At 41.9% G+C, this 14,635-nt stretch overlaps 1 protein-coding gene across 5 annotated transcripts in view; it reads left to right on the top strand.

Moving 5' to 3' along the window:
• The window catches only part of PBX1 (PBX homeobox 1), a 201,533-nt gene that overhangs the window by 24,982 nt on the left and 161,916 nt on the right, over positions 1 to 14,635 (top strand). For all 5 annotated transcript variants that reach the window (XM_063940044.1, XM_063940043.1, XM_063940042.1 and 2 more), the window contains exon 2: positions 11,332 to 11,405. In XM_063940044.1, coding sequence (XP_063796114.1) covers positions 11,332 to 11,405 — 74 coding nt within the window. The remainder of the gene's footprint in view (positions 1 to 11,331; positions 11,406 to 14,635) is intronic.

Raw genomic sequence — 14,635 nt, 5'->3', positions numbered from 1 at the left:
TCCAGGCATATGGATGGAAGATACAGTCTATAGGTTGACGCATTTTTTTCCATCATTTTTAATCCTTTTTAGGCAGGATGTAATGAAGTCTGAGTTCAGCAGCCGTGGGGGTTGATGGCCAAACTCTGACTTTATTTTTTTTTAAAGGTGCAATCATGTACATGGCTATACCATGCCTTGTAGATGATTGCCGCCAAACTCTGACTTCATTATATCCCAGCCTTAGAGTTATGTGTTAGGGTTAGGCACTAGGGGGAGGTTTACAGTTAGGATTAGGGTTAAAATGACAACAAAAAAGTGTCAACTTTTTCTGTGTCAACCATGGGCATTTTGACCCTGTCTGCTTAAGCCTATGTCTACCAGTTGACTGTCAACCTTCTGACCCAGTTGGACTTATGACCTTGTCTGTGTATATAATATGTATATTAAGTCACATACCCTTTAGGTAAGTGACCACTATTAATAAAATGGAACTTTTATTTAACCCTGTCGACCACCTTGTGTTGACCTGTTGACTGTACTGTCAGTCTTTTAATGTACACCTATTCCAATCTGTGTGGATATGAAAAGCAGGACTGTAAACTGACAAATCTACTGTTCATGTGTTTGGGTGGAATAGGGTGGAAAGAGAATGGAAATAAATGACCACCCTTTTGAAAAAGGAGCAAAATTGCATCTTTGCTAAACTAAGCCTACATTTCATTTCTCCGTGAGAAGTCCGTAGAGGTGACGCTGCAGGGAACTTCGGGGGGCGGGGCCGGGCTCTGACATCATTATGCCCCATCCCCACTTTAGGAAAATGCTGCAATTCGCGTGTCTACGGGAAGAGTGTGGGGCTAATATTACACAATTTGCCCCATTTTAGCCCCCCCCTCCCCCCCACACACGTGAATGCCGGTTATTATCTGTTCATCCTGTCCGCTTCACTAGGGTGCGGGCAGGATGCAAGGTATCTGCCTGCTTTTCCGGGGGTGCAGCAGGCTACCCCAAAAATCGGGGGGTCTCCTGCAACATCCGGGAGAGTAGACAAGTATGAACTATGGTGTAGAAGCAGGTAGGAGAGATTTAAAGGGGGGAATTCAATTGTTAGGAAAAACCAGACATCCAACTGACTTTTCAAACAATTGAATTCCACCCAAAATGTGCAGAAAGATTAAAGCTAAGTACACACTAAACAATTATTGGTCCGATTTGCCAGTAATCAGGACATCTGCCTGATTTATGGTATAGTGTGTATGAACGATTGTTTCGATGATAATTCTGGAAAATTTTGCCCACATGCACATTGGACTTTGCGATCGGTCGTCCTAATCCAAAAATCTCTGCCACAATCTCCTGATATCGAACATTGTTTGTGCATTCTCAATAATCTGCCCCTGTGTTTTCCTGTCACTATGTCATCCTCCTTGGGGGCGGATATATGCAAACGCAGTGTGATGTGACAAAGAAAGTGGTAACTTGAAAAAGAAAAATCTTTTAAGTGAGGTACACACTAGAGCATGCATTCCCAAGCACGGTCCTCAAGGCACATCAACAGTGCAGGTTTTAGTGATATCCAGGCTGCAGCACAGATGGTTAAATCAAAATAAGTGAGCTACTAATTAAGTCATCTGTGCTGAAGCCTGGATATCCCTAATCCTGCACTGTTAGTATGCCTCGAGAACCGTGGTTGGGAATGCCTGCACTAGGGTGATGTCAGCATAATATGCCGTTTCGTGGATGCTTGGTTAGATGCGCTGCACGTCCAACCAAGCATTGTCGCTAGCGTCCTGCAGTTTACTAATGAAGGACGGAACATGTTTGTTCCGACCTTCATTAACATCGCCCCAGTGTGTACACACGATCTAGGGCTGACGGGCATTCGTTCCGGCATTGGAACAAATCCCTGTCGCATTAGTGTGTAGCTCAGATATTGGTGCCTACAATTTCTCAAAAAATCGTCCGATTGTCGGCCCGACCAAAAAAAAAAAATCTGACCGTGTGTACCTAGCTTTAGAGTTGGGAGGGACATGTTCTAAGTGAGATGTAAATTGCAGCATAAGAATGATTATTGGCTGCTTTTGTGGACTGCAAAAGCAGCCAATATTTACCCTACATATAAATAAATAGTTAAATGTATTTGCACACTTGCATTGCAACATGTTTTTTCCCTTTGCTCCTAACTTTGAATCCGCCTATGAATCTTCAGTCAATATGGCGTGTACAAACCATATGCAGAAATATTTTGGTGTCTCCTCAGATATGTCTATCGCTTTTTTCCACAGACTGACAAACATGTATAAAAATTTGTTTAGAGAAGTGTGTAAACTGTTTTTCTGTGTGCAATGTGTGAATGTGTAAAGTGCTACCACCTAGGATGTTGCGAAGCTTTTTCTGAGCTCTGCACAAATGAGTCTTATATTAAGAGAAAATAAAAAAGAAAGCACTTTCTGCATAAAATCCAGCTTCATTCTGAAGCCACCAAGGAAAAGTGCCAAGTAATTTTATTTTATTCTTCCTCACGTTTAGAAAAGAACACTATCATTTTCTCTCAAATTGTAGCTGAGCTTTTACCTTTTTGGGGGAGGAATACAACTTAATACATGCAGACTTAAGCAAAAAGACAACCTGAATTGTAAAGGCACTAGTTAACAGTCATGTTAACCAATAACTGGTATGTACTCTCAGGTATTGGTGATGTATATGTGTTTGGCTGAATTACTCCCTCCCCGCCCCCTCCCCCACTCCGTGCTGGTGAGTACTTAGGCGACCGTCATTACCAACTGTTTTAAGTATGGACCTCGTTGAGTTATGATTTATCTGCCATGGTTGTATGGGATCGCTTACACAGGCATTTCATGTGCTGTCTGCGGCTTTCTGCTGCTATAGCCTGTGAGAGATGCCAGCCCCCATCTGTCCCTCACATCCAAGCCATGTTTACAAGGTCTTGTCTTACTGCCCAGTGTGCCAGACCCCATAGATAATATTGTGTAAATGGCAAACTGTTACAGGGCAGCTTTGTAAAACAAAAGAAAATGAGGCAATGAATTTTATGGTTGACTAAACATTAAATTAATTTTTTATTGTTGCCCTAGGCTTGTGCCACGTGGGACAGTTTAGCTTTACTGTTACAGACCTTTTTCTTTTTCTTATCCCACACCATTGGCATATCCATAATGGGTATAGGGCAGTGGTTCCCCAACAGTCCAGGTTTTAAGGGTATCCATGCTTAGGCACAGGTAACTTCATTAGTTACTCAGTTTGATTACACAGGTCGAGTATCCCTTATCCAAAATGCTTGGGACCAGAGGTATTTTGGATATCGGATTTTTCCCGTATTTTGGAATAATTAGATACCATAATGAGATATCATGGTGATGGGACCTAAATCTAAGCACAGAATGCATTTATGTATCATATACACCTTATACACACAGCCTGAAGGTAATTTTAGCCAATATTTTTTATAACTTTGTGCATTAAACAAAGTGTGTGTGTACATACACACAATTCATTTATGTTTCATATACACCTTATATACACAGCCTGAAGGTCATTTAATACAATATTATTAATAACTTTGTGTATTAAACAAAGTTTGTGTACATTGAGCCATCAAAAAACAAAGGTTTCACTATCTCACTCTCACTCAAAAAAGTCCGTATTTCGGAATATTCCGTATTTCGGAATATATGGATATGGGATACTCAACCTGTACCATCTGTGCACAAGCAGGGATATCCCTAAAACCTGGACTGTTGGGGTGCCCTGAGAACAGCGTTTGAGAACCACTGGTGTACAGTGTGTGGGACACATGCCCTTAGGGCAAGTGAGAACCACATATAGCAACCTGCACCTATTGCATTTTCTTACTTGCTTGTCTGCTCATCTGCCATTATTCCAAAGTTTTCTTTGGAAATAATGGTGCAGATGCCATATTATGGGAGAGTAAAAGTGCCCATACACCTAAAGATTTATCTTCCAATCTGGCCGGTTGGGATGAAAATCTGGTAATGGATGGGAGCAAATTACATGGATGGGAGAAAATTACAGTTGACCATTTCAAATGGTCAACTGTCTTTTGCTCCTATCCATTACCAGATTTTCGTTCCAACCAGCCAGATTGAAAGATAAATCTGTAGGTATATGGGCCCCTTAAGACCAGAAATATTGCGTATGCGCAAAAACACTACTGTGCAATTTTATAAACATTTTTTACTGTTAGGGCTGAGAGCGTGAACAACTGCACATGTGTCCCAAACGTACAATGTTTTTCTGCCTGAAGAATTTGACACTGATCATCAGAACAGTATTGTGGTCCTCCAAGGATGGCATATGAAAGTTTGCGCCCACTTTGCGTGCCCAGCTTTGCAAATAGACCTGAAAATGCACATGGCAGATAGCATGAAATGTCCATTTAAACCCCTTTACTTCATTTGAACTTTTTTAAAATACCAATTTATCCCACGCTGTTAGTGAGTAAACTGTCTTTGTTGCAGGTGTTTCTTTTGTGTGTTATCAAAGTTGTATTTTATTTATAGTGCACCTAGAAGGTGCAAAATGTGTCACATGGAACAAGCAAAAAACTCCACCACCAAAGAAAAAAATCTTCTGCCTCATCCCGCAAATCACGGAATGAAATGTGTCCACCTCAGCCCTGTTTCATTGAAATGATCTGGTCTTGTACTTCACTGGGAAATATATATATATATATGTATGTGTATATATATATGTATGTATGTATATATGTGTATATATATATATATGTGTATATATATATATATATATATATATATATATATATATATATATAATTAGCTGTTCTACCCGTTCTTCGCACAGGAGTTTCTGATTTTCACAGTTGTAAGTATAAAGGGGTGTTAAAAATTAGGTAACACTATACAGATGTAAATTTGAGACGTCTTAATGTAAGTAAATATTAATCCATGGTCCTTGCGTTACCTGAGGAGCACCTGTAGCAGATAGATAGATAGATAGATACTGTATTACTATTCTACGTTTATTAATATTCTTTTGGGTTATTTACTCTGACAAATGGGATAGAAATCCCACGTCAGGGTCTCTTGGTAACCTAGGCACAAATGCAGCAACCCTGGCAATTGATGCTGCCATTAGGTTAACTCCTTGATAATATTACATCAGAGCACAGAGGTCACCCGTAACCCCCCCCCCCCCCTCCCTCTGCCTTCCCACCCTCCTCTCGGCCACAAGGGACTACCTGCTGCTGGGTCCCGCCACTACCCATACTCAGCTCAGTGACGGGGAGAAGCCCTCGCCTCTGGTATCTCCAGCATGTTGTTTGTCTCTGGCATTCCCTGTCACACAGGCCGGGTGTCGGATGGCTGCTAACGCAGGTCAGATTCAGACTCTTCCTTTTGTTCAGGACATGAGACTCCGCCTCACTCCAGGCCCCAGTGCCCGGGATGGGGAGGGGGGAAATAACCAGCAGAGGGGTAAGGACGGTGTGAGAGGTTGACCTGTAGAGGTTTCAGAAGGCCTGGCGGGTGTGATAGGGTCACCAGCAGGTTGGTGAAGAGACCAGGAAAGGAGTGATACGGTGACCAAAAGTTAGAGCTTATGACCTACTAATAACAATTTGAAAACGGGATGTGCACCAAATAACTGCCTTGCCCTGGATGAGAAAAATTCTAGCTGACCAGGGCTGAACTTGGACTGAGACAGCATCGGGAGTGTTGCTATTCATCTCCACGACCCTGAAAACTGTGCATTTTTACATGTCACCCCCTTCCCTCCCCCACCCCTAGGGGTGTCTTACCCCACAGTATTTTATTCCAGATTGTAAGTCATATGTGTACCAAGTTGTGGTGTAAATGCTCCAGGCATTCCAGAGTTAAGATGGAGCATACATACACACATATACACATACATACATACATACATACATACATACATACACATATATATATATATATATATATATATATATATATATATATATATATACACATACATACATACATACATACATACATACATACATACATACATACATACATACATACTATAAAATGAAAATCAACTTAATCATTTTCAAGATGATACTTTTTACTCTTTCCCTATGCAACCAGGAGCGTACAGGTTCTATTTCCAATGAAGAACATACAAATAGGATTCTCCAATATCTGTTAATGCCTCCCGATCACCTGGCCTTGTTTAGAACGTGAGTTGCTGTGTTTATTTTATTGCAACACAGCTAACAAGCATTTCATATTCTCTTGCATAGAAACTGGTCTGTACTCTTTCATTTATGTCAGATACAGGTAAAATATATCTTTATCGGTGACGTGCGGTGAGGCAGAGCTGCCTGCATAGATGTGTATGTGTGTGAATATATATATATATATATATATATATATATATATATATATATATATATATATATATATATATATATATATATATATATATATATATATATATATAATATAATTCTCATCATTTATATGGTGCCTCTTGGGATCTGCAGCGCCCAATTACAGAGTGAACAAATAAGCAAAACATGAGGACACTGACTTCCAGTTCAATACAATTTGGGACAAGTACAGGGTAAGTAAACAAAGCTGCGTCAGTAAACAGCGCTGAAATAAGTATCAGGGTGGCAGAAAACTGAGGGATTTGGTGCCATCAAAGGCAGTATTGAAAAGAAGATAGGTTAAGTAAAAGTTGTAAAAGCACACAAGGGTAGAGGACCCTGCTTGTGAGAGCTTACTAAAATATATATATCCATATATTCTTATGGCACTCACAGTCCCAAAACCATCCACCTAGGTGCCATCCTCAAAAACTTATAGACAAATGGAGGGTTCCTGCAGACGAAACCACGTGTCCCCTAGCTGCAAAAAGGAACCAGGCGGCACTCCAAGGATTTGATTCAAACAAGTGACAGTCTGTATTCAATAAAAGTGCAAAACTTTTTAAACAGGCATAGTGCAAGCCACCAACGTTTCAATGCCCGAACTGCGTTTTTGTCAAGGTGCTATGCTGTAAAGTATAACGTGCTTGTTTTTCACGTTATACTTTACAGCATAGCACCTTGACAAAAACGCCGTATTAGTGTGTGTATGTATGTTCATCTGTGATGGCAGGTTGAGTAAGCTTAAGGTTTGGCTTCCAAGGCCAAGGAAACTATGATGCAGTCATTGGCCTCGCCAATCCCGGAGTATGGGGGCGACATGACCCCATTTTCCCGAAAGCCGCCCGCCCCTGTCCCTCCTTTTGAACGCCTCTGCCTGTCAGTCAGGCACAGGTGAGCCGCCCGCCCCTGTCCCTCCCTTTGAACGCCTCTGCCTGTCAGTCAGGCACAGGTGTTCACATACCTGCACCGTGATCGCAGGACCCATTCTGCACACACGCAGAACAGGTCTTGTGTGTGCACAGAACCTCACCATCGGGGAAATGCAGCAAGGATTGCATCAGCGATCCTTACTGAATCACCCCCTAATCACTGTAAGGATCGCTGATGCCCCTACTTACTATGTGTGGACGTTACATACGGATAGGGCTACACAATGATTCAAAGGGGTCGATTCTATTCGGCAACTTAAGAATAGCGCCGGGAATTAGCTCCCGACGCTATTCAATTCAGCTCCAGTTAAGTCGGCGATGTCCCGTTCTCGCCGACTTAACAGGTAGTTTTGTCGGGAGAACGGGCATTCCCCGACTTAACTACCCGCAGCGATGCTGATTCCCGACAGAATCAGCCTCGCGCCGGCCGCGAGGCAGCACTTTTGCCGGGTTTCTTCTCTCATCCCCCGGGGATGAGAGAAGAATTCCCGACAATTGCGGGTCACTAGCAGCTGAATTGAATAGCGTCGGGAGCTAATTCCCGGCGATATTCTTAAGTTGCCGAATAGAATCGACCCCATAGTGTTTTTCTTGGTGCTGTTTTGGAGTTTTCTTCTAATATATTCCTTTTACATTGGCAATTGATACTGGAGTGAGGGATAGTTTGGTAATGTGGAATGATAGGAGTAGGAGGGAGAACGCTGCATATGTAAGGAAACTAGAGACGACGCCTGCTTCTCAGGGAGAGTTTAGCGGCGAAACACTGGACTCATTTGGTTATGTTGGAGAGTCCATGATCTGTGTAATGAGGATTTAGCTATAACCCAGTAGCAATAAAGTCCACAAGGGACTATTTTCACTGACACTCTTACGAAACTTTCTTTTTGCTGCCTGCAGTGATTGCCTTTCACATTTGTTCATTTTTATGGCGTTGGACTTGTTTTGATTGCCCCATTTTCAGTTAATAGAATTATATTCTCACCTGAGACTCGTGTAATTCTTCATGTAGCATTTTTGAGGTTTCTAATAGCATGTATCGAATGATATGATCCACCTAAGCTATATACATTCTGGCGCCTGCAATGCTGTTTCTGTTTTTTATAGCCTATACAACTGCTTTGTGTTTCTTTGTGCATTTTCTATACATTTTAATTCAAATAACATTCACTCCATATGTTGTGTGTTGTTTTATATATTTGGTGTTTTAACATGAGTCTGTAACAAAACTGTTAACTATTTGAACTCAAACATATATGCAAACACTTCTTATAACATAGTTGAATGTGACTTAGCAACTGCACCTAAATGGAAAATATAAATACATAAATATTATTTACATGTGCTTGGCTAATTTAGCTATATTATTTTTATTTAATTAATTTGTATTTGCATTTGACATTTATATCTTGAGTATCTAACAATTGTTTTTTAATCTTTTAAAGCAGACTTGCAAAGGATTCCCTAATCAACATATAAACATTATTGGCAGCCATTTTGTTTCATACTCAAGGAGTAATATTCATGAGTATGCTGTTAAAAGGAATTGAGTAAAATACTGCCTAAGTGCTGGCACTAATAAACCAATGGCTAAATGTTAGTTCAGCCCACAAAATACATCCTATTATTGATATGGCAGTAATTGGGAGTGGCAGTGGTTCTTTTTTAAGTGCATCATTTATTTTACATTTTCTTGAATGTGATAAAATTTGAGCATGCTCTGTATTTACACATGGAATGTTATTACAAAGTTGCATGAATGAACAACGTTCTAGTGGTATTTGCAGGTCGTCAAATAGGATCAAATGAGTGGGAAAGGTAAATGTGAATAGCATTAAAATAAACAAGAAAATCTGTTGGAAACTGTAGGGCCAGTCATCCATTAAGACAAGGGGGTAAAACCCCATATTATAGAATGAGGAGTCCGCAGACAAAGGCCCCCAGCAGCAAGTAAGAGGGGCTTACTGTGGACAGGAATACATATCCCTATGGCACCCTGTTAACAGCAAATGATGGTGTCTGAAGTATAGAGGGCTGGGCAGGGAGAAGGATCACCTGGTGTGAGAGAGAGCTGTTAAAGCTGAGATACAGTTTGGCATCCAGGTTAGTGAGATCCTCTGCAGCGATTGTGCTGAGATGGAAATTACGCAGATATTTATATATTGCCATCAGACCTGTCCACATGCCCATTAAATGGACAAATATTTCTTCACGTGGCATCAGATTACCCCATACACCCTTAAATGTCCGTCATGCCCACTGATGCCCCTCGGAAAACCCTCACATGCCCTCTGACCCTCCTCCCCATGTCTACCCCTTATAATACACACAAAATCATGCTAGTAGTACACTGTTGCCCTTATTTATTAATGAGTGATAAATTGCACCAGCCAATCAGCTCCTAACTTCCATGTCACACACTGGTTTTTGAAAAATGACAGAAGTGTATTGGCTGGAGCAATTTATCACTGACAGTGAAATTTATCACTCATTGATAAATAAGGGCATGTGTCTGCTTGCACTGAGCGATGTACTTGCATGCACAAAGTTGTATTTGTGAAACATGCTCACCTTCTATACCTGATCCATATCATTTTTGTGTTCTACTTCATATATATCTTGTGTCTCCTCTTCCTGCCCATAGCCGTCTCATTGCAGAATTCCCACTGCCCGTAGAGTATGCACACGCAACCCCCCCAACAACCACCAACTATCTTTGGAGTCTTCGGCAAGCATGATTCCCAATACTGCTGCCTCTGCAGCCGCAGTACAGTCCTCCGGTGATGGTCTCCAGCCAGTACAGACCGGTGATGGTCTCCAGCCACACAGCAGGCTGCTTGGATCCTCTGCGAACCTAATCATTTGCCATGGTCTCCTTACCTTCCCCTGCCTTGAGAGTGATTGACCTCTCAGGACAGCACTGCTGATTGATCAGAGTGTGTCCTGACGCACCTGGCTATTTTTAATTTTTGGAGTGACCATTATCGCCTAAAATGCATGCTGTAGCACACAAGTACAAACTCTAGCACTGTGCACCGCTGCTACTTCATCAAGTGATGACACCTGTAACCACATATATAAAAGTTTCAGGTGTGTGGGTACCCTGGCCACTAACTGCCCACACTCCTGAGGTGGCAAGTGCAGAGGGAAATGTGAGAGAGGAGTTGCAATGCCTAGCCGTGTACCTCCGGGTACATACACAGTGACTGGGGGTTACATGTGACATTAATAAATGGCCTAATGCCAGTTGCACGTGCAATCAGATTGTGTTGGATTGTTAAAATTTGTAAAAGAAAAGCTGGTTGACTCAGTATGTAAATGGACATTGACTAGCTTTTCTGTTCTATGAGATCAGATAGATCCTCCATAATCGTTTAGGCTGGGTACACACTTGCCGATGTGCACCTGCTATATAGTCCGAACTGGCAGATCGGCCGATATATCATTTACATCCGCAAGTGTGTATACATTATATCGTTAACGATGCGTCCTCCCGCGGGTCGTTTACAAGGTACATCTTTAGTTTTCAACTTGAAATCTAAAGATATTGTATGAGATGGCATGCACCTTGATGTGGGTGTATGCCGTCACTGATGAGACTCAAACAAATACCGTTCAGCGTTTATGAACGATATTGTTAGCAGGGGATTTTGCACGATATTACCGACATCGGCAGGGGTGTAACCCAGCCTTAGAATGTGTATCCTCTTTTCAATAGATTGAGTGAGAAAAACATCTGCTAAATTGACTGATTAAATCTGTTTGTAAGTGCACAAAGTACATCACTTTCACACTTATTTCAGAAAAATTTCGTGAAAAATGAACATTTTGGTGCAAAACAATAATGTTGCCTCAATTAATTAGAAGATTGAAGCAATAAATATACACAAACTTGCGAGGTTTTAAGTTCAATTAATGATTTTTACATTTGGAAGGAAACCTTACCAGATTTTGGTATTTGTGATTTTGTTTTACCTATTGTTGCACGTTTGGATTCAGATCTAATCTTTCTTTTTATGCAATTTGCAGAAAGCACGCCCTGAACTGCCACAGAATGAAGCCTGCACTCTTCAATGTGCTTTGTGAAATCAAAGAAAAGACAGGTAAGGTCGTCTCACTGCATGTTCTATTTCTGAGGATGCTGTGTTAGATGGGGTCTGCTAGGTGTTACCAGGTTTTAGCCAATGAGCAGCAGCAGTTACCACACGGACACTAACCCAAAGTATAAGCCAATATTATTATTACTATTGTTTACCATATATATGGGCCTTTGACTGTGGCCAATCGCCTTAATAATAAAAGATATCATTAATATCCATGATCAAGTGGAAAGTGATAGCTGTGGTAAAGGAGGACTATTTGAGAGTACTTCTAGTGTGAAGTAGTTTTCCACTGGCTGTTATGTTGTCTATTTTGGGGTTGTGCTGCCCTCTGGGTTCAATTTGTGGTGTTATTGTACAGTATGATATGAGGTGGACACATTTCTTATTTTATCATTGTATTTGTAACTCCGCACTCGTTTCCAGAAGGCAGCTTGTCCAGGTGCTCATTCTCTCTTTATCACATTGGCGCTCCTTTTGCAGAGTTCTTGAAAATGATGATCTGATGCATGTGATTGGCTCCTGCTCTGCATTGACTTACTCTAACTGGATAATGATTTGTGGTGCATTTCCACTTTTGTTTTGATACTGTTGTCTAATTATATGGAGGCTTGCAGAAAAGCTTCTTGTTTTGTGTCTCATGTCATATCTGGTTTGAGGCCTCTACTGATGCTGGGATCATAAATGAAGACATGCTTGTGTTTTGCGTTGTTCTATTTTTTACGTTTGTTTCCAAACGTTTACCCAAATTGTCCATTTTTCTGCCTTCCAGTTAATGCTGTAGCACACACTGCCTATTTGGAGTCTTGTCAGTTGTGATAACCCAGTGGCAAGCATTATTTTTTTTTCTTCGTGCAATGCGCCCCCCCCCCCCCCCCCCCCGCCCTCCTTTTGTTTTCAATCTAGTAAAGCAAGTGTGTGTGGGTCATTGTGCTAGAACTACAAGGGAAGGAATCTGTTCCACATGGTGGGCACAACTTGCTGTTCCAGAATAGTGAATTACATTCATCTACATCTCAAATTTTCCCTAACAGCACATAGAGGTGTTGGGGCTGATCTGGGCACAGTTGGCCATTGTGGCGATGTCTGTCTTAATATCACCAGCAATTGAATTCCCCATTAATAGTGCAATTTTTTTTTAATAGAAGTATTTTTTATCATCAGGTGACTCATAAAGCAGATTTTGAAACCCCACTTGGAGTACTGGCCCACAAGTTGCCCTCTGTGTTAATTCTCCATTGTGCACCCCAACGCACTTTATTCCATATACCTTTACCTGCTGTCTCTTAGAAATCTGTATATTGCTTATGGCCTTGTCCCTGGCGGAATACAAACTCTTGCCACTTACTATCTTTTTTCTCTCCTCAATTATTGCATTGCTTTCTCTTCTTACTTTATTATTTGATCGTGCAACTTGTTCATCTTCATTTATACTCGGTCTTTTAGTTCCCTTCCATTTTGCTTCTACCACATTACGTGAATGCCTATTCCTCTCTTTCCTCCTATCCATTCTCTCTCCCTGCAATTGCTAATAGTACGGCCATCAGTCCATTGGAGTCAGGCATGATTTAATATGTGACAGGCAGCTCACAGGAAACGTTACCTGTTTCTCTACATTCCAGGCTTTCCATTTGCCTCCAGCTTGTTTAACCCTTTTATGTCAGAATATAAACCACTAACGACAGTGTGTGTATAATATGCTGAAATGTGTTCTTTAATATAAATGTAAATCTGTGGCAGAGAACATGGACATATTTTACATTTGCTGAAGAGGCGTAAATCACACATCGTCTAATGCATTACTGCAAAATATGTAATGTATTTTCTGCTCGTTCTGCAACCGGGATACGTTCAATTTGCCGGCTGTCAGGATACAGACGCCGGAATCCCGCCAGCCGACAATACCGCCAGCCTGAATCCCGGCGAAACAGGACTATTCCCACTCGTGGGTGTCCACGACACCCATAGAGAGGGAATAGATCCTGAGGCGAGTGCAGCGAGCCCGCAAGGGGACACTTTACGCTCACCCTGCTGCTGGCATCTAGCGGACGGGATTCTGCTGTCGGGATATGGACAACCAGCATACTGAATCCCTGCAGCCTCTTTGAGGGCAGAGTCTCCTTGCGGACTCGCTGTGCTCTCCATGCTGTGGGCTTTGGTGGCTCGCTGCACTCACCCCAGGATCTATTCCCACTCTATGGGTGTCCTGTTTTGCCGGGATTCCGGCTGGCGGCATTGTCGGTTGTCAGGATTCTGGCGTCTGTATCCTTACCGCCGAGATCCTGACAGCCATCAAATTGAACGTATCCTGTCAGTTTATCATGGAACATCACGTGCATGTTATTAAGGCTTAGTTTACTGCACTTAGGAAACCCGCAGCTGTCTCTGTGGGTAGCAGCTTATGCTTGGACATGTAGTCTCACAGCTTCTGCTGAAGTTTGCCTATCCTTGTTCTGAAACACATGTTTAGGCATTGAGCTAACCATTTCTTAAAGGCAACATCCTCCAGCTGAGGTTTTCAAATTTGCACTCCAGTCAGCTCAGCTCTCTATACAGTACTTGTTTTGGACACCCCTTTACCTCTATCAGTCTGGTCTGGGCTGGTCGTGAGAAAATAATTACCTTTGCTACTTATTGTCAACCTGTGCACTGAGTGATCTCAAAGGGAGTATTCAATTCAGAGCAATGTACTGCTGCAATATTTGGCTGCACACTTTATTTTAGACCAGGCATGTCCAAACTGCGGCCCTCCAGCTGTTGTGAAACTACATATCCCAGCATGCTTTGACACAGTTTTGCTGTCAAGAATGCTAAAGCTGCGTCAGGGCATGCTGGGATGTGTAGTTTCTCAACAGCTGGAGGGCCGCAGTTTGGACATGCATGTTTTAGACAGTAGCTTAAACTGCTAATCTCCTTGTGTACTGCTATGGGACGCTAAGGAATGTTAGCCCACTAAGGGGGATCTGTACTAAGCAGTGATAAAAGTGGAGAAGTTGCCCATGGCAACCAATCAGCTGCTCTGTATACTTTTATAGTATGTAAATTATGAATGTTACGTCAATGCTGATTGGTTGCCATGGGCAACTTCTCCATTGGCTCACTTCTCCACTTTTATCACTGCTTAGTACATGTTCCCCTCAGTGCCTTACATCTGTTCCAGAGACACTTTGCGGCCATTATGCAGAATTGAATTCCCCCATTAAGATCTGTGGTCAGTGAAACACTGACCAAAG

The sequence above is a fragment of the Pseudophryne corroboree genome, chromosome 9 (assembly GCF_028390025.1).
Source record: "Pseudophryne corroboree isolate aPseCor3 chromosome 9, aPseCor3.hap2, whole genome shotgun sequence".
In the NCBI taxonomy this organism is placed as follows: Eukaryota; Metazoa; Chordata; class Amphibia; order Anura; family Myobatrachidae; genus Pseudophryne; species Pseudophryne corroboree.
Note: the sequence above shows the minus strand (reverse complement) of the source record. Positions and strands in the feature narration are given on the sequence as shown.